The sequence below is a fragment of the Oncorhynchus gorbuscha genome, linkage group LG10 (genome assembly GCF_021184085.1).
Source record: "Oncorhynchus gorbuscha isolate QuinsamMale2020 ecotype Even-year linkage group LG10, OgorEven_v1.0, whole genome shotgun sequence".
NCBI classification, from domain to species: domain Eukaryota; kingdom Metazoa; phylum Chordata; class Actinopteri; order Salmoniformes; family Salmonidae; genus Oncorhynchus; species Oncorhynchus gorbuscha.
The window spans coordinates 55,592,243-55,612,824 of record NC_060182.1 but is presented as its reverse complement, the minus strand read 5'-3'; the positions used below and the strand labels follow the sequence as shown (position 1 = coordinate 55,612,824).

Here is a 20,582-nt window from a genome sequence, read left to right as displayed (position 1 = left end):
GACATGCAGCAGTGTATTGGCCTATAAATTAATAGCTACAAAGAAGGCCACTATTGTCTCCCACCTCACCTAACTCTACACTCGCTCAGCCAATGAGGAGAGAGCTCCTTCACCGAGTTTGCTCTGTAAGCCTCACGGCCAAGATAGACTGTACTAGTGGCACTCGGCTAGCCATGCTAGCTTCGCCTTCAAGGGGGTGCTAGCAAGCAACCTAGGTAGAGCTTGGTATCAACAGTCATTGTCAGCAAATCCAGTAGGGGCTGAAAGTTATGGCGAGCTTCGATTGGTCACTCACGCCGCGATATCGCGGAAGATTTGCATAAAATTCCACTTTCCCCAACTTTAGTCCCTGTTCAGCTCCCAGGCCCATGCTCGCTTCACTCAACGGTTCCCCGCCCACTCCGCTTATCTTCTCTTTCCTTCCACTGAATTTGAATGGCTTCATAATGCCACTGTATATGAACACGAGCTGTCAGTGTTGTGGGTTGCAGTACTCACCATCCTCCCGTTCCTGCAGCTCATGAGTGCTGTCTGCCAACTGGTGGGTGTCTGAAACGGAGCTCATGGGAAAGCTGGTCCTTAGACTATAATGATAATATATGGGTTATAATGAGAATAAATACAAAATGATCCACGTTTTGGTTGAAGCACTACACAGCTGATTCAAATAATCAAAGCTTGAGGATGAGTTGGTTATTTGAATCAGCTGTGTAGTGCTAGGGCAAACCAAAATGTGCACCTTGCCCTGTTGCTTCACCTTTTAATTCACTTGCTTTACCTATGACCTTTCTTTAGGTCAACGGACGGTCACTAGCATACTACACTGAACGAAAATATAAACGCAACATGCAACCATTTCAGAGATTTTACTGAGTTACAGTTCCATATAAGGAAGTCGGTCCATTTTAAATAAATTCATTAGGCCCTAATTTTTGGATTTTGCTTGACTGGGAATACAGATATGCATCTGTTGATCACAGATACCTTTAAAAAAAAAAAGGTGGCATGGATCAGATACCCAATCAGTATCTGATGTGACCACCATTTGCCTCATGCAGCGTGACACACATCTCCTTCGCATAGAGTTGATCATGCTGTTGATTGTGACCTGTGGAATGTTTTCCCATTCCTCTTCAATGGCTGTGCGAAGTTGCTGGATATTGGCGGGAACTGGAACATGCTGTCATACACGTCGATCCAGAGCATCCCAAACGTGCTCAATGGGTGACGTGTCTGGGGAGAATGCAGCCCATGGAAGAACTGGGATATTTTCAGCTTCCAGGAATTGTGTACAGATCCTTGTGACATGGGGCTGTGCATTATATGCTGAAGCGTGGCGATGGCTGCAGATGAATGGCACGACAATGGGCTTCAGGATTTTGTCACGGTATCTCTGTGCATTCAAATTGCCATCGATAAAATGCAATTGTGTTCGTTGTCTGTAGGTTATGCCTGTCCGTACCATTACCCCAACACTACCATGGGTTACTCTGTTCACAACGTTGACATCAGCTAGCGACGCTACAGGTCAAGACCCTGGTGAGGACAACGAGCATGCAAATGAGCTTCCCTGAGACAGTTTCTGACAGTTTGAAGAAATTCTTCAGTTGTGTAAACTCAGTTTCATCAGCTGCCAATTGCACGCTCCCTCAACTTGAGTCATCTGTGACATTGTTTTGTGAGACAAAGCTGCGCATTTTAAAGTGGCCTTTTTATTGTCCCCAGCACAAGGTGCACCTGTATAATTATCATTCTGTTTAATCAGATTCTTGATATGCAACACCTGGATGTATGGATTATCTTGGCACAGGAGAAATGCTCAATAACAGGGATGTAAATAAATTTGCAGCCAAAATTTGTGAGAAGTACGCTTTTTATGCGTATGGAAATTTCTGGGATCTTTTATTTCAGCTCATGAAACATGATACCAACACTTTACATGTTGCGTTTATTTTTGTTCAGTATACTTAGAAATAAGTAATGTACTGGGCATGCAGTAGTATGAGCATGGAAACATGCACAGTCTGTCTGCTGTGTTTGTTGCCCTGCTCCAACCATGAGTCCTGACATCTGCTGTGTGAAATTCTGGCAGATGAGATGATGCTGGTGGCAAATTAACACAGAATGTTTGGGAGAAAACCCAGAAGAGAAGAAAAAAAAAACCCTGAATGTTTGGTCTGTCATCGCGCACTAAACATAAACGTACACTCTGGTTAAGTACACACAAGTGACAGACACAACTGCACAAAGCAGGTTTTGATTCAGGGGATCTTTTATTGTTCAAATCATTTAAAATGTATTGATCGCATACACATGTTTAGCAGATGTTGTTGCGGGTGTAGCGATATGCTTGTAACAAAGTTGCTCAGGAGCCATAAACAGGGCGACCATGTCTATTGGCGCCATCTTGTACCTTAATTTTTGGGCGACGTGGATGCAGTCAGAGAAATAGAATCTGTAGAAGGGGCTTAATGGGCCTCTAACCCTGGCAATTAAACTCATGGATTTCTATGGCTGCAGCACTATAAAACACCTTTGCCAGAGTCAAATAAAGAGATGTGGCTCTGACCTTCACCCACTGTGGATCATTATGCCATTATATTGTCAACAGACATCAAATTTTATTGGTCACATACACATGGTTAGCAGATGTTAATGCGAGTGTAGCAAAATGCTTGTGCTTCTAGTTCTGACCATGCAGTAATATCTAACAAGTACCCTTTGCACACAAGTGTAAAGTAATGAATAAGGATATGTACATATAAATATATGGATGAGCAATGGCCGAACGTCAGTAGGTTGTATAGAGTACAGTATATGCATATGAGATGAGTAATGTAGGGTATGTAAACATTATATAAAGTGGCATTGTATAAAGTGACTAGTGATACATTTATTACATCCAATTTTTAATTATTAAAGTGGCTAGAGATTTGAGTCAGTATGTTGGCAGCAGCCACTCAATGTTAGTCATGGCTGTTTAACAGTCTGATGGCCTTGAGATAGAAGCTGTTTTTCAGTCTCTCGGTCCCAGCATTGATGCATCTGTACTGAGCTCGCTTTCTGGATGATAGTGGGTGAACAGGCAGTGGCTCAGGTGGTTGTTGTCCTTGATGATCTTTTTGGGCTTCCTGTGACATCGGGTGGTGTAGGTGTCCTGGAGGGCAGGTAGATTGCCCCGGTGATGCTACCCTCTGGAAAGCATTACGGTTGTGGGCGGAGCAGTTGCCGAACAAGATTGTGAAACAGCCTGACAGGATGCTCTCGATTGTGCAACTGTAAGAGTTTGAGTGTTTTTGGTGACAAGACAAATTTCTTCAGCCTCCTGAGGTTGAAGAGGTGCCGTTACGCCTTCTTCACCACACTGTCTGTGTGGGTGGACCATTTCAGGTTGTCCGTGATGTGTACGCCGAGGAACTTAAAACTTTCCACCTTCTCCACTACTGTCCCATTGATTTGGATAGGGGGGTGCTCCCTCTGCTGTTTCCTGAAGTCCACAATCATCTCCTTTGTTTTGTTGACGTTGAGTGTGAGGTTATTTTCCTGACACGTCCTCCGAAACACAACCCAACCAAGACGCACTGCTTCTTAACACAGCGTGCATCTAACCCAGAAGCCAGCCGCACCAATGTGTCGGAGGAAACACCGTGCACCTGGCGACCTTGGTTAGCGTGCACTGCGCCCGGCCCGCCACAGGAGTCACTGGTGCACGATGAGACAAGGATATCCCTCTCGGCCAAACCCTCTCCAACGCGGACGACGCTAGGCCAATTGTGCGTCGCCCCACGGACCTCCCAAGTCGCGGCCGGCTGCGACAGAGCCCGGTCGCGAACCCAGAGTCTCTGATGGCACAGCTAGCGCTGCGATGCAGTGCCCTAGACTACTGCGCCACCCGGGAGGCCCTGAGGTATTTCTACAATTTGATTGGAGTCCACCTGTGGCAAATTCAAATGATTGGATATGATTTGGAAAATCATGTCCAACCAAGCCATGAGGTTGAAGGAATTGTCCGTAGATCTCCGAGACAGGATTGTGTAGGCACAAATCTGTGGAAGGGTACCAAAACATTTCTGCAGCATTTGATGGAACCACGAAGACTCTTCCAAGAGCTTGCTGCCCGGCCAAACTTACCAAACTGACGGGAAGAACCAGATGGTCACTCTGACAGGGTTCCTCAGTGGAGATGGGTAGAATGTTTTTCAGCAGCAGGGACTGGGAGACTAGTCGGGATCAAGGGAAAGTTGAACGGAGCAAAGTGCAGAGATCCTTGATGAAAACCTGCTCCAGAGCGCTCAGGACCTCTGACTGGAATGAAGGTTCACCTTCCAACTGGACAATGACCCTAAGCACACAGCCAAGACAATGCAGGAGTGGCTTCAGGACAAGTCTCTGAATATCCTTGAGTGGCCCAGCCAAAGCCCGGACTTGAACACAATCTTGTGTGTGGTAGCAGAGAGAACAGTCTACGACTTGGGTGACTGTAGTCTTAGACATTTTTTGGGCCTTCCTCTGACACCACCTAGTATATAGTTCCTGGATGGCAGGAAGCTTGGCGCCAGTGATATACTGGGCTGTACGCACTACCCTCTGCAGTTGCCATACCAGGCAGTGATGCAACCAGTCAGGATGCACTCGATGGTGCACCTGTAGAACCTTTTGAGGATCTGGGGACCCATGCCAAATCAAATTGTATTTGTCACATGCGCCAAATTTACAGTTTTAATTTACCTTAGTGAAATGCTTACTTACAAGCCCTTAACCAACAATGCAGTTTTAAGAAAATTCAAACAAAAAAAAGTCAGTAATAAAAGTAACAAATAATTAAAGAGCAGCAGTAAAATAACAATAGCGAGGCTATATACAGGGGGTACCGGTACAGAGTCAATGTGCGGGGGCACCGGTTAGTTGAGGTAATATGTACAATTAGGTAAAGTTAATAAAGTGACTATGCATAGATAATAACAGAGAGTAGCAGTGTAGAAGAGGCAGGGGGGAATGCAAATACTCTGGGTAACCATTTGATTAGATGTTCAGGAGTCTTATGGCTTGGGGGTAGAAGCTGTTTAGAAGCCTCTTGTACCTAGACGTGGCGCTCCTGTAGCGCTTGCCGTGCGGTAGCAGAGAAAACCGTCTATGACTACTATGTCCAATCAATTGAAATCCTCACCTTGATTGGGGGAAATCCTCCCTAATGTGTTTGTCTTGTGTGTGTGACCAAAATATCTTCGATTGGTATCTATCTAATATGCTTTTGCGATGTAAAAGATCACTGGAATTATCGGTTCTGTAAATAATGTGAGTAGCGACTTATGTGAATCGAGGACTCCATACAAAGCATTCTTTTCTTATTTTTCTTCTATACCAGCCTATAATTGACTTACCTTATTCTGAATAATTGCAGTCCCACTGGTTCCAGGGCTTCCTGTTGGAGACTTCAATCTCCTGCTGGGAAGATTAAAGGATATGAATATTGTGGCCACAAAAATAAAAAATCTGCCTCGCTCTGAAATAGGGAACAGATAATTGCAGAGCCTTCTTCGGTTTTGTATTGCGTTTGTTGAAATAGGCGCTCAACTTATCCTGTCTGTGTCGCCCATTGTTGTTCCAGGTACTGGAACGGTTCACGGGCCGTCTGATCCAGAACAGGGCGATGTCTCACCGCGACTTGCGCTCCCTCACCAAGTACCAGCTCATCCTGGCCCGGGAACAGTTCCGCAAGAACCCTCCGCCCCACGTCACGGTGCGGTATACACACGGATGCATACACACACACACACACACACACACACACACACACACACACACACACACACACACACACACACACACACACACACACACACACACACACACACACACACACACACACACACATACACATACACATATACACATACACACACACACACAGAGAGAGAAAGGCAATCCTTGACTTACACTATACTTTTAATAACTTTATGAACATTTTGTAACACATAGCCAACCAATGCTCATCTTTTTTTGGAGCAGGAATGTCCTCAGAGTAACCCCTATTCATTTTCTTCTATGATCAAGCTGTTTTGCGATGGAAATCCAATGACAAATTGACTTGCAAATCGATGTCAAGTTACGTCATGTTCTGTCTTGCTGTCAAATTAAGTCAAGCTACACACGTTAAGCCTCTCTTTGTGGTCCTGGCTGTTAACAGGGGGCTCAGCAAGGGGCTCTGGAGGGGGACTTTGCCCTGTGTATCAGCCTGTACCATGGCTACGAGCTGCTGCTCCAAATGGGCCTGCGTTCCCTCTTCTTCTATGTCCAGGGCATCATGGATGGCACCAAAGGTAGGTAGGAGGCACCTCCCTACTCACTCACTCACTCACTCACTCACTCACTCACTCACTCACTCACTCAAGTGATAGCTTGCATTCTGCACAGCTAATTTCTCTATTTATGCCAACTCAGAGAAGTCTCGAGCCAGGAACGAGCTACAGCGCAACGCCACCTTCATGAACCTGTACCAGGAGATGGCGGCCATGTTTGGAAAGCCCACCGGTAGGATACCGTTCCTACAGCCCTGTTCCTACAGTTTTTGAAGCCACATGATAACACTTTATTTTACAGCCAGGCTGGTACTTTCCTGGTATTTACATGGTTAATACTAAGAGACTGTGGTAACAATAAGTATTGTTTTGGTAGTTATACCTCAAAGAACTACCTGGTACCAAATGGTGCATAGTGATGCTTGTGTCGATGAATCTCAAATAAACCGGAGTGTAAATATTACGCAATTATTAGTCAAGTGCCGTTGTAACAAGTCATTTCTAAATAACTACCTGTTCAACAGCTGGCTGTAAAAAAAACAAGCGTTAACAATGCTTCTCCTAATTGTGAATTTTTATTATGAAGGGTGTCGTGGGCCCTGACGGACCTGATTGCCATGTATTGCGCTTTGCTTCCAGGCCCCGAGGAGCCCTTCATCTACAGCCACCCCAAACTGCAGAAGCTTGAGGAGGTAGTGCTCGGGCACTTTAAAACATGGGCTGAGAGCTCCAGCACTGGTAATTTACTCTCTTGTTAGTAACGACTAACTGCACCCGACTCTTAGCGATGACTCATCCTTTTAAGATATTTAACTTGAGCCGAGGTAAACCGCAGGCTTGAATGGCATGGTTAAAGTCAGTGTGCTCCAGGTGTTGTTTGTCCGTATTTGCTTTGTGTAGTATCAGATGCACTTAATAAGCAGTTCATCGGTTGTAAGAGCACACACACACACTGAGGATGGCACTAACCAAATGTATGCAGTGTGTATTTCAGTATGAAATGTTGCATAAAAGGAAATTAAGACGTATACTGAATTTCCAACTACATGTAGTGAGCGCTGGTTGCCCCCTTTCCATTGGTTGTAAGTAACCTCTTTCTCTTTTCCCTCTCCTCTTTGATTGGTCCAGGCTCTGGGCCCCAGGAAGTGAGCACACGTGTGATGATCTTTTCGTCGTTCCGGGAGAGTGTGCAGGAGATTGCCGCCATGTTAAATCGCCACCTGCCCCTGGTCAAAGTCATGACCTTTATGGGCCAGGCCTCGGCAGGGAAGGGGGTCAAAGGGTTCACCCAGAAGGAGCAGCTGGAGGTAAAAACACTCTAGGTTCTGGATAGAGCATAAACGGGGTTATTCGATTGTCCACATGGGAGAACCCTTTGAATAACTTTTTCACAGAGCGTCCTACCTGTAACCTACCTGCAACCTACCTGTAACCTACCTGTAACCCAAAAGGGTTCTTCAAAGGGTTTTCCCATGTGTACAGTCGAAGAACTCTTTTTGGACCACCACCTTCGGTGCATAGGCCTGCGAGTATGTTGCCGTGTTGCTTTGAATCCCAGACCTACGGCTGCTTTGTTTTACAACCCCTCTCTTTCACTTACCTCCTCCTATGCGTCCTATCTCCTCAGTAAGATGTCTGATATTACCTCGACTAACCCGCGCCGCCACACGTTGACTCTGTACCCGTAACCTCTGTATATAGCCTCGTTACTGTTATTGTATTGTCGCTCTTTAATCATTTTTTAAAAATAATTTAATTTTAGTTTTTTATTTTAGTAAATACTTTCTTTAACACTTATTTTTCATAAAACTGCATTGTTGGTTAAGGGCTTGTAAGTAAGCATTTCACTGTTGTGTTTGGTGCATGTGGCAAATAAAATGCGATTTGATTTTGATAAATACTAATAAAACACAATGCGTGTGCCACTGTCACACCAGGTGACAAGACTGATGACACAAGCTCAAGGTAACGCCAGGGTAACGTCATTATAAAGGGTAGTATTTGATTAACATGGCTTGGTTTACATTGTGCTTGTACTGGGATTTGGTCCAAATGAACCAACAAAGGACACACTGGAAAGTGCCTCCCAGATACCTGTATTGAGCAAAGCTAAACGAAACAAACATTCAATGTTATCCAAAAGTGTGGTTGCTTTAGCAGCTCTGACTGAAGCTAAGGTGTTTTTCTTTTGTGTGTCCTGGAGACGGCTACAACATTGACCATATTAGGCTTGTCTTCTCAGGCCCTCAGCGTTCTCTATTCCTGACTCGCAGACAGAGTCTATGCTTAGCTTAGATAGTTAACACATCCTGCTCTGTCTTGTCACTGTGTGTTGGCGAGCTGCCAATATTTTGTTTAATTTATTCATTTAAATGTACTGATATCCACATGGCAGTCAAATATACTGAAATACATGGATATTACAATACATACACAATAACACATTCAAGTTAAAATCACAAGTAAAATTTGTGTCAATATGTACATTAAGGAGACCCAAAGAGTTTTGTTGATTAATTTGCATAGGTAGGGTATGGGAGACTGGTGTGCTGGTAGAAATATATTTTCACACCTGTACCACATGTATAACATAATGTAGGTAGGCCTGTATACAATGGAGAAGGTAAGGCGATTTATGATAAAGAAAGAAAGCAGCCAGTTCAGGTAAAGATTATTATATAAATGACATGTTTAATGTTCTTCAAAAACCACCAGCAAATCAATTGAATTGCTAAACTGTTAGCCTCCAGGCTAAATGTAGCACCCACCATTAACTTACAGGAACATAGCCGACAGTAGCGTTTGAAGAACTAGCTGCCCACCCCCCCATTTGTACTTTAGCACAAAATGTTATGCCGCTCATAAGTATCATTCCTCTGCAGGTCGTCGATAAATTGCATTGGTCCCGACTCCTGAATATTTTAAGGCTTCTGTTTTGTACAGAGACACGCAGTTAATGCATAGGCCTGCTCAGCTCCTCTTCAACTCCCTGAGGCACCGAGGACATGATGTCACAGAGTACAGTAGCACTGTGCCTTCATGAGAGCTGCTGTATAAGGAAACATTTACCTTAATCCTAAACTGTGCTGGATTCAATCACCAGTATAATGGTTCAGTAATTTATTGATGCAAACAAAGTACAGTATATATTCACAGGTGTGTGTGTGTGTGTGCGCAAATATGGTAATTCAGCACCATTCAGTGACTCATATTCAGTATTTGTGGCCCTGACCCCCATGCTGGAATCGATTCCACAACCCTTGTGTTGCTATCACCATGCTCTTACCCACTAAATCATTAGAACCACATGACTTGACAGCACAGACATACATGTTTGTGATTGACTTCACATACAGGCACAGTGAACATTTCTGTCATCCTGATAAAATGTATCGATTTCTGTACCGAAGGTGATGCAGAGGTTTCGGGAGGGGGGCTTCAACACCCTGGTGTCCACCTGCGTGGGCGAGGAGGGGCTGGACATCGGCGAGGTGGACCTCATCGTGTGCTTCGACGCCCAGAAGAGTCCCATCCGCCTGGTTCAGCGCATGGGCCGCACCGGACGCAAACGCCAGGGCCGCATAGTGGTCATCTTGGCCGAGGGACGAGAGGAGAGAGTGAGCGACAACTCCTGCCTTTGGAATCTTAGGAATGGTCCCACATCTGTTTGCGCTGTACCTCTACGGTTATTCCTATGATTGTTGTCATTCCAAACGTGTTTATGTTTGGCATGACAATTAACATAAGGGTTAGCAAGACGGCACCAGGTCAATGGAATGTCCTTATTTTTTTCCATCAAATTTATTTATTTATTTATTTAGACAGTTGAATAGAGAGGGCGAGACTGAGGTATAAAGTGTGCTCTAGACCTAGCTGTGTTTCCACTCTTTCAAAATACCAAATTCCACAACCCCCAACCGGGTCCAGCCTTTTGTGTCTGACGGATTTTGGCTCTGGAGTCTCTGTCTAGTGTTTACAAGTGTCTGGCTCCTTCCCAGGCATCTCACCGTTTATATTGGTTTCCTTTGTTGTGCGAAGATAGACCAAACATCCTCAAGTGTACTTTGTGTTACCTGGCACTGCTTTAAGAACCCATGCTTATCCTGTTTTGTCACACATTGATCAACCGCCAAAAACATTTTGCTCTAGAGTTGTGTCTCGAATTAACAGATAGAGTGCTATCAGAAAGTATTCATACTCGTTGACTTATTCCCCATTTTGTTGTGTTACAGCCTGAAATCAATATGGATTTAAAATATATATATATATATCCTCTCGCCCATCTACACACAATACCTCGTAATCGTGAAAACAAGTTTTTAGAAGTTTGTGTTGTATCGGATTTGCCCCAAACATAACAGTTTGTATTTAGGACTAAAAGTTTGTATTTAGGACTAAAAGTTCATTGCTTTGCCACATTTATTGCAGTACTAATTCAGTGCCTTGTTGCAAACAGGATGCATGTTTTGCAATATTTGTTATTCTGTGCAGGCTTCCTTCTTTTCACTCTGTCAATTAGGTTAGTATTGGGGAGTAACTACAATGTTGATGATCCATCCTTAGTTTTCTCCTTTCACAGCCATGAAACTCTGTTTTAAAGTCACCATTGGCCGTATGGTGAAATCCTTTAGTTAGGAAGGACGCCTGTATCCTTGTAGTGACAGGGTGTATGGATACATCTTACAAAGTGTAATTAACTGCAACATTCTCAAAGGGATATTCAATGTCTTTTTTTCTTCTTTTTGCCCATCTATCAATAGATGCCCGTCTTTGAGGCATTGGAAAACCTCCTGGTCTTTGTGAGGCATTGGACATCTGTGTTAGAAATTCACTGCTTGACTGAGGGATCTTCTAGATTATTGCATGTGTGAGATACAGAGATGAGGTAGTCAATTAAAAAGGTCATGTTAGACACTATTATTGCACACAGAGTGAGTCCTTGCAACTTATTATGTGACTTGTTAAGCAAATCACTTTGACACCATCGGGTATTGTGTGTAGGCCAGTGACGACACGTTAAATATTCAGGCTGTAACACAACAAAATGTGGGAAAAGTGTGAATACATTCTGAACGCATTGTAAGCATGAAATAGCTTTAAATCATCTTGACTACGTTTTGAAACGCTATTTGTTTGAGCGCGGACCCCTACTCTTTGTCGGACATCTTTTGTTTCCCCCTCAGACCTACAACCAGAGCCAGAGCAACAAGCGCAGGGTGTACAAGTCTATCGTGGGGAACAGCCACAGTTTCCACATGTTCCCCCACAACCCCCGCATGATGCCTGACGGGGTGCATCCCGCCCTGCACAAGATGCACATCACCTGTGGCCAGTTTGACCACCGGGAAAGCAGCGGGCGGCTCGTCGGGGGTTGGAGGGGGCGCAGGTCCCACTCCTTGGAGGGCCAACGTGAGTCCCTTATTCTTCCACATGATCTAGGTAAGAGAGGCTGGGGCTCTTGATATGTCTGTGATTGAATCGAACCGACAGCAAAGACTCTCATATATAATAGTCTTGGTGTTGTTATCACTGTGCTCCAAATATTTGGGCATCTTGTCCAGAGCAGATCAATGTTTGCATTTAACTAAATATTTTTCATTTGACATACACTACTGTTCAAAAGTTTGGGGTCACTTAGAAATGTCCTTGCTTTTGAAAGAAAATAACATTTTTTTGGTCTATTAAAATAACATAAAAGTGATCAGAAATACAGTGTAGGCATTGTTAATGTTGTAAATGACTATTGTAGCTGGAAACGGTTGATTTTTAATGGAAAATCTACAAAGGCGTACAGAGGCCCGTTATCAGCAACCATCACTCCTGTGTTCCAATGGAATGTTGTGTTAGCTAATCCAAGTTTACCATTTTAAAAGGATAATTCATCATTAGAAAATGCTTTTACAATTATGTTAGCACAGCTGAAAACTGTTGTTCTGATTAAAGAAGCAATAAATCTGACCTTCTTTAGACTAGTTGAGTATCTGGTCGAGTTCCTCTGTCCAGTGTCTGTGTTCTTTTGCCCATCTTAATCTTTTCTTTTTATTGGCCAGTCTGAGATATGGCTTTTTCTTTGCAACTCTGCCTAGAAGGCCAGCATCTCGGGGGTTGCATCTTCACTGTTGAGACTGGTGTTTTGCGGGTACTACTTAATGAAGATGCCAGTTGAGCATCTGAGCGTCTGTTTCTCAAACTAGACACTCTAATGTACTTGTCCTCTTGCTAAGTTGTGCACCAGGGCCTCCCACTCCTCTTTCCATTCTGGTTGGAGCCCGTTTGCGCTGTTCTGTAAATGGAGTAGTACACAGCGTTCTCACATGGAATAGCCTTCATGTCACAGAACAAGAATAGACTGACGAGTTTCAGAAGAAAGTGCTTTGTTTCTGGCCATTTTGAGCCTGTAATCGAGCCCACAAATGCTGATGCTCCAGATACTCAACTAGTCTAAAGAAGGCCAGATTTGTTGCTTCTTTAAATCAGCACAACCGTTTTCAGCTGTGCTAACATAATTGCAAAAGGGTTTTCTAATGATCAATTAGCCTTTTTAAAATGACAAACTTGGATTAGCTAACACAACGTGCCATTGGAACACAGGAGTGATGGTTGCTGATAATGGGCTGCTGTTTCCAGCTGCAATAGTCATTTACAACATAAACAAAATCTACACTGTATTTCTGATTAATTTGATGTTATTTTAATGGACAAAAAATGTTGCTTTTCTTTCAAAAACAAGGACATTTCTAAGTGACCCCAAACTTTTGAACGGTAGTGTATGTATTGGCTCTCCGTGTACCTGTATTGTAAGCTTTTGTAACAGTTGAAAGACAGACAATGGGCCTCTCTCAGCTTTGGAGTATAAAGGCGGCTTCCCCTTGTGTTTTAATGATCCAGTCGGGCACCAGGAGAGTGTGAAGAAGGATGGCTTCCTTAGCCCCTCTGAGCTCACTCACTGGGAGTCTACGATGAAACTGGGGGAGGGGGAGGCTCCACCCATTCTAAGACGGTCCCGCTTCCTCTCAAAACAGGAAGGTTCGCCACCTCGGGTGAGTCATGGGTTAAATTCTTGCACGGATCAAACACATTGGCCAGTCACACACACACACTACAAATGTATGCACTCACGTATCTTAGATTATTTTTGATTTTTTTACCTTTATGTAACTAGCCAGGTCAGTTAAGAACAAATTCTTATTTACAATGACTGCCTAGAAACAGTGTCCCTGCCTTGTTCAGGGGCAGAAGACATATTTTTACCTTGTCAGCTCGGGGATTCGATCCACCAACCTTTTGGTTACTGGCCCAACGAGCTAACCACTACCTGCCACCCCATTATCTCTTTGAATAATATATGCCAAGTGGTATGTTTTATGATTATGTTGTGTATGTGGCTTTAGGTGGAGCTGCTCTCCAGCGGGCCAACCAGGGAGCTGTCTCTGTGGGAGTGGAGACACTGGCAGAACCAGCCCTTCCCCACTCACATTGTGGACCACTCCAACCGCTGCCACCACTTCACCAAGGTCATGGAGCTCATTGACGGCCTGCGCCAGGAAGAGGTGAGGGAGGGCAACCTCAGAGGGGGTCATCCATCTAACCATCCATATACAGTTGAAGTCAGAAGTTTACATACACCTTAGCCAAATACATTTAATCTCAGTTTTTCACAATTCCTGACATTTAATCTGAGTTAAAATTCCCTGTTTTAGGTCAGTTTGGATCACCACTTTATTTTAAGAATGTGAAATGTCAGAATAATAGTAGAGATTTATTTCAGCTTTTATTTATTTCATCACATTACCGATGGGTCAGAAGTTTACATACACTCAATTAGTATTTGGTAGCATTGCCTTTAAATTGTTTAACTTGGGTCAAACGTTTCGGGTAGCCTTCCACAAGCTTCCCACAATAAATTGGGTGAATTTTGGCCCATTCCTCCTGACAGAGCTGGTGTAACTGAGTCAGGTTTGTAGGCCTCCTTGCTCGCACATGCTTTTTCGGTTCTGCCCACAAATTTTCTATAGGATTGAGGTCAGAGCTTTGTGATAGCCACTCCAATACCTTGACTTTGTTGTCCTTAAGCCAATTTGCCACAACTTTGGAAGTATGCTTGGGGTCATTGTCCATTTGGAAGACCGATTTGCGACCAAGCTTTAACTTCCTGACTGATGTCTTGAGATGTTGCTTCAATATATCCACATAAACATCCGGCGCCGACAGAGATGGCCGCCTCGCTTCACGTTCTTAGGAAACTATGCAGTATTTTTTTATTTTATTATTTCTTAGACTGTTACCCCAGGAAATCTTAAGTCTTATTACATACAGCCAGGAGGAACTATTGGATATTATTTTTTACTTGACCTTTATTTAACTAGGCAAGTCAGTTAAGAACAAATTCTTATTTTCAATGACGTCCTCGGAACAGTGGGTTAACTGCCTGTTCAGGGGCAGAACAACAGATTTGTACCTTGTCAGCTCAGGGGTTAGAACTTGCGACCTTCCAGTTACTAGTCCAACGCTCTAACCACTAGGCTAGAGCAACGTCAACTTACCAACATTATGACCAGGAATACTACTTTCCCGAAGCGGATCCTCTGTTTGGTCCACCACCCAGGACAATGGATCGGATCCCAGCAGGTGACCCAAAACAGCGGCACCGCAGAAGGGGCAGACAGAGCGGTCTTCTGGTCAGGCTCCGTAGACGGGCACATCGCCCACCGCTCCCGAGTAAAACTACTCTCCGATGTCCAGTCTCTTGACAACGAGGTAGACGAAATCCGAGCAAGGGTTGCCTTCCAGAGAGACTTCAGAGATTGCATCATTCTCTGCTTCATTGAAACATCGCTCACTTGGGATTCGTTATTAGAGTCGGTACAGTCTCCTTCCTTCTTCACGCATTGCGCAGACAGAAACAAACGTCTCTTTGGTAATGTGGGCGGGGGTGTATGCCTTATGATTAACGAGTCATGGTGTTATCATAACAACGTACTGGAACTGAAGTCCTTTTGTTCACCTGACCTAGAATTCTTTACAATCAAATGCCGACCGCATTATCTACCAAGATAATTCTCTTCGCTTATAATCACAGTCGTGTATACCCTCCCTAAGCAGATTCCGCGACTTCATTGGATTCTATGTAAACTGGAAACCACATATCCAGAGGCTGCATTTATTGTAGCTGGGGATTTTAACAAGGCTAATCTGAAAACAACGCTCCCTAAAGTTTATCAGCATATCGAATGCGCGACCTGGGCTGGCAAAATCCCGGATCATTGTTACTCTAACTTCTGCAACACATACAAAGCCCTCCCTTGCCCTCCTTTCGGGCAAATCTGACCGTGACTCCATTTTGTTGCTCCCAGCCTATTGACAGAAACTAGAACAGGAAACGCCCATGCTCAGGTCTGTTCAACGCTGGTCTGACCAATCTGATTCCACACTTCAAGATTGCTTCGATCACGAGGACTGGGATATGTTCCGAATAGCGTCGAAGAACAACATTGACGTGTGCGCTGATTCGGTGAGCGAGTTTATTAGCAAGTACATCATTGATGTTGTACCCACGGCGAGTATTTAAACCTTCCCCAACTAGAAACAGTGGATTGATGGCAGCAATCGCGCAAAACTGAAAGCGCAAACTACCGCTTTTATTCAGTGGTCAGTGGCTACACTCATTACATTTTAGCTTCATGACTTAAGCAGAGTTGCTAGAAGCATGTCTTCGTCAAGTAACGTTAGCCGATCAAAAATGTACGATTTAACCCTCTCATACAAACTTTAAACTGCAGTCAGGGGTGGGAAAAGTACCCAATCGTCATACTTGAGTAAAAGTAAAGATACCTTAATAGAAAAAGACTCAAGTGAAAGTCACTCAGTAAAATAGTACATAAGTATATTTAAACCAATTACTTTTACTCAAGTACCAAAAGTCATTAACTGCTAAAATATGCTTTTGTTTAAAAAGTACAAGTATATATACATCATTTCACATTCCTTATATTAAGCAAACCAGACAGCACAATGTATTTTTATTTATTTATTTACTGATAGTCAGGGGCACACTCCAACACGACATAATATACAAATGAAGCATGTGTGTTTAGTGAGTCCGCCAGATCAGAGGCAGTAGGGATGACCAGGGATGTTCTCTTGATAGGTGCGCGAATTGAACCATTTTCCTGTCCTGCTAAGCATTCTAAATTTAACGAGTAGTTTGCTGTGTCAGAGGAAATGTATGGAGTAAAAAGTACCTTATTGTCTTTAGGAATGTAGTGGAGTACAAGTAAAAGTTTGTCAAAAATATAAAATAGTAAATTAAAGTACAGAGACCCCCAAAAAACTACTTGAGTAGTACTTTAAGGGATTTTTTTTGGTGCCACCTCTGAAATCACCACACAACGTTACAAATGAAAAAACATACCCTATTTGTTTGATCTACATTTTACATGCTTTGGAGGGAGCATGCTATTGCGACAATTTCAGAATGTTACAATTTCAGGTAAAAACTCAATAACAAGTCTCAAATATTAGGGAAATGTCTGTCAGCTGTTTCAAAAACATTGGATCGTTCGTATAGCTTTAAAAGATAATCGGAGAGCTCCATTGTACTGACATTTGCCTTTCATTCAAAGATAGCTGATATTCAGTCCTTTAGAGCCCTAGGTTTGTTTCGGGTGGATCTAGTTTTCACCTTATCCTAATAAGCTATTTTGGAACGTTTCCTTCTCCACAGGTTAACGAGACGTCGTGCCAGTTGGTTCCTCTCGTTTGTTCACCGTGGAGATATTTGGGCCAACAAATAGGCCCCTATGTGTTGTAGGCTTGTTGTTAGGCATCACAATCTCAACATCGCAAACGGATCAATCTCGACGAGGACATTTTCAGTGCATGTAGAAGCTCCATTTGTTGTCATCCATCTCACCAAAGTGTTATTCGCAAACAACCACAAAATAGGCCTTGCGTATATAGGCCACAGTTAACTGATGTTTCAACAGTTTGAAATGGAAATGATCTGAAAGTAGTGTAGCTTGATTTTTCACCACCGTTTATATTTCCCACATTAGACAAATCCACGATCATCAAATCACATTTTATTGGTCACATACACATGGTTAGCAGACGTTAATGCGAGTGTAGCGAAATGCTTGTGCTTCTAGTTCCGGCAGTGCAGCAATATCTAACATGTAATCTAACAATTCTACAGCAACTACCTAATACACACATCTAAGTGAAGGAATGGAATAAGAATATATACATATAAATAAATGGATGAGCAATGACAGAGCATCATAGGCAAGATCCAATAGATGGTATAAAATATTGTTTGTTTGTGCAGCCTCTTTGTGTTTAGTGATAGCTGTTTAACAGTCTGATGGCCTTGAGATAGAAGCTGTTTTTCAGTCTCTCGGTCCCAGCTTTGATGCACCTGTACTGACCTCATCTTCTGGATGGTAGCAGGGTGAACAGGCAGTGGCTCTGGGTAGCTGTTGTCCTTGGTGATCTTTTTGGCTTTCCTGTGACATCGGGTGGTGTAGGTGTCCTGGAGGGCAGGTAGTTTTCCCACAGTGATGCGTTGTGCAGACCGCACCACCCTCTGGAGAGCCTTGCGGTTGTGGGCGGTGCAGTTGCTGTACCAGGCGGTGATTACAGCCCGACAGTATGCTCTCAATTGTGCATCTGTAAAAGTTTGAGAGTTTTAGGCAACATGCCAAATTTCTTCAGCCTCCTGAGGTTGAAGAGGTTCTGTTACGCCTTTTTCACCACACTGTCTGTGTGGGTGGAACATTTCAGTTTGTCCGTGATGTGTACGCCGAGGAACTTTAAAACTTTCTACCTTCTCCACTGCTGTCCCGTCGATGTGGACAGGTGGGGGGGGTGCTCCCTCTGCTGTTTCCTTTATTCCAAACAAGTTTCATAGTTTTTCCAACGGGGGCTTCATAGGATGAGCTCGACTTCCCTATTTACTGGTATTCTGTTTAGTTTATTCCAGTCCCGCCTCCCCCTCGCTCTTTTCTTTAAGGCTTATTCGGAGGGCCAATGACATTAGCCAGGGCTTAGTTACATGGCCTAAATCGTAAAGGCCTTTGCATTCGTTCTTTCGCCTGCGCTGCTTTCCTCTCCCCTCCTGCCCTCACCTTTTAAAACCAATGACTGTGGCAACGCAACAAAAACACCCCAATTTCAACAATTTCAAAGGGAAAGGTTTGTTTATTTTTAAAAAAAAAGCGATCCCTTTTCATTTGAAGACTTCTCTCTGTTCGAGTCCGTGCACACACACAGCCATGCTGCGTTTTTCATTTTCCTGTCTCCTCCCTTTTTTCATTTGCCTTTTATGATGGGGTGAGAGGGAGACACAGAGCAGGCAGACGGGCTGTCTCTCCCTCGCTTTTCTCAGAATTATTACGTTTCTCAGAATTTGTAAGCCCAGGAAGCACTAAGTAGGCCAGCCCTGGGTGACCTAGATATGCACGAACACGGGCTGAGCTAGGAAGAGCAGAGATTAGAGTGAAAGAGATGGGGAGCCTGACACCCTGTTGCCTCTGTGATGAACATAAGAGGGGCCTGTCCACTCCAAACCAGCAGTGTTTTGTTTGGTGTTCATTGGTAAGGGAAAACAGAGGGGTTTGGCTGACACTATGGAATGGGATGAACTCGGGATTGGATTTAATTTCAATTTACTAGACTGGGCGGGCGGGCGCCTGGAACTCGCAGCTCAGCAGCACTCATGTAAATTGTGAACCCAAACAATGTGAACCCAATGATCAAATGTTGGTCCAATGTTTTATATTGATGTTCCAGTTGAATTGAATAATGACATTCACTCGAGCAAACTGGTCAATTGTTTGAGCGAAAGACCAAGGACATTGTCTGCTCCATCGAAAAGGGAATTCAGTCCAATGACCCAATTGCTCTCTCACCAGTGTGGAAATGATAATTGCGTTTCAGACGTTTGCAATGTGTTTTATCACGTCATCTGCTTCTGTCTGTAATTTTTTACATTGGCATTTATATTTGAACAGGTGAGTCATATCTAATCAAGGACTTTGAATTTCAAGGGAAATTAAAGGATCAGATTGACTACGCATTTGCACCAGTGCAAAATCTGATGCAGTACTAACGAGTCAAATATGGGTAAAATAGGAATAAACGTTAAAGTGACATTAAATTCCAAAGTCACATCTTGTGAGATGTTTTCAGACCTCAAAAGTAGTTTGATGTCAAGATGAATCCACGTCTCAGACCATCTGTTTTGTAGATCCAGCAAAACTCCACAAGCTCTAAAATGAATGGAAAAGATAGGCACCATGCAATTTCTGGATTTGCGGGGCTCATCTAATCCATGCATTTGGGGTGAAGGCATGTAAGCTGGATCCACACAACCAATGGTGTGCGATGTGGACTCATATTTACATTGGACTACTTTGGAGGTCTGACAAATTTAGATTCTGGTATATAATTACCCTTTTAAAGCAATTGTAAACAAACAGTTTAGTGGTTTGGCTTAGTTTCTTTCCTGTTTTATCCCCTTCTGTAAATATGCAGTACAATAAGCTTAGGCTGTTATTAAATAAGTCAAATACGATGTCTGATTGTGCTGCATGAATGTTTTGAAGTGTGAAACAGAAACATTTGAGGGTGGGTAAATTTCTCCAGCCCCATCACTCAATTGTTTACCAAAACAATGGTGGAACTGGTAGGGTTTCTGCTTTGTTTGAACTTCAGATTGCCCGTTTTTATCTATAGCTGCGTACTTCAATTGAAACAGATTTGAGCAAAGTGATCAGGCTGGTTTACAAGGCTAATGTATCACAGCCTCAATCTAACAAACACTAAAATGTACGTTGTGTTCTCTAACCCCAGCCGCGTTCTGCCTCCCTTAGCGTAGTTCACAACTGTCAATATAATTAAATGTGTTTTTGCCAAGAGGCGCGATCTACGTATAACTCATAACTAGGCCACTTCCCCGTTTGAGCTCTATCTATACCCTCTGTATTTAACTCCCTGAGTGGATGTGCTGGAGAGGTACACTATATATACCAAAGTATGTGGAAACCCCTTCAAATTAGTGGATTCAGCTATTTCAGCCACACCTGTTGCTGACAGGTGTATAAAATTGAGCACATAGCCATGCAATCTCCATAGACAAGCATTGGCAGTAGAATGGCCTTACTGAAGCTCTGCGACTTTCAACATGGCACCGTCATCTGTAAGTGCTGTTATTGTGAAGTGGAAATGTCTAGGAGCAAGCCGCGAAGTCTGTCCAAATTGTCTCTGGATGCACCGTCAGCACAA

At 43.5% G+C, this 20,582-nt stretch overlaps 1 protein-coding gene across 4 annotated transcripts in view; it reads left to right on the top strand.

Moving 5' to 3' along the window:
- Positions 1–20,582, top strand: part of fancm (FA complementation group M) — a 72,224-nt gene that overhangs the window by 22,473 nt on the left and 29,169 nt on the right. For 3 of the 4 annotated variants that reach the window (XM_046366409.1, XM_046366412.1, XM_046366408.1), the window contains exons 5-13: positions 5,609–5,740; positions 6,188–6,320; positions 6,442–6,531; positions 6,939–7,037; positions 7,428–7,606; positions 9,710–9,916; positions 11,483–11,738; positions 13,188–13,339; positions 13,691–13,849. In XM_046366409.1, coding sequence (XP_046222365.1) covers positions 5,609–5,740; positions 6,188–6,320; positions 6,442–6,531; positions 6,939–7,037; positions 7,428–7,606; positions 9,710–9,916; positions 11,483–11,738; positions 13,188–13,339; positions 13,691–13,849 — 1,407 coding nt within the window. The remainder of the gene's footprint in view (positions 1–5,608; positions 5,741–6,187; positions 6,321–6,441; positions 6,532–6,938; positions 7,038–7,427; positions 7,607–9,709; positions 9,917–11,482; positions 11,739–13,187; positions 13,340–13,690; positions 13,850–20,582) is intronic. The other variant, XM_046366411.1, reaches the window with a different exon arrangement.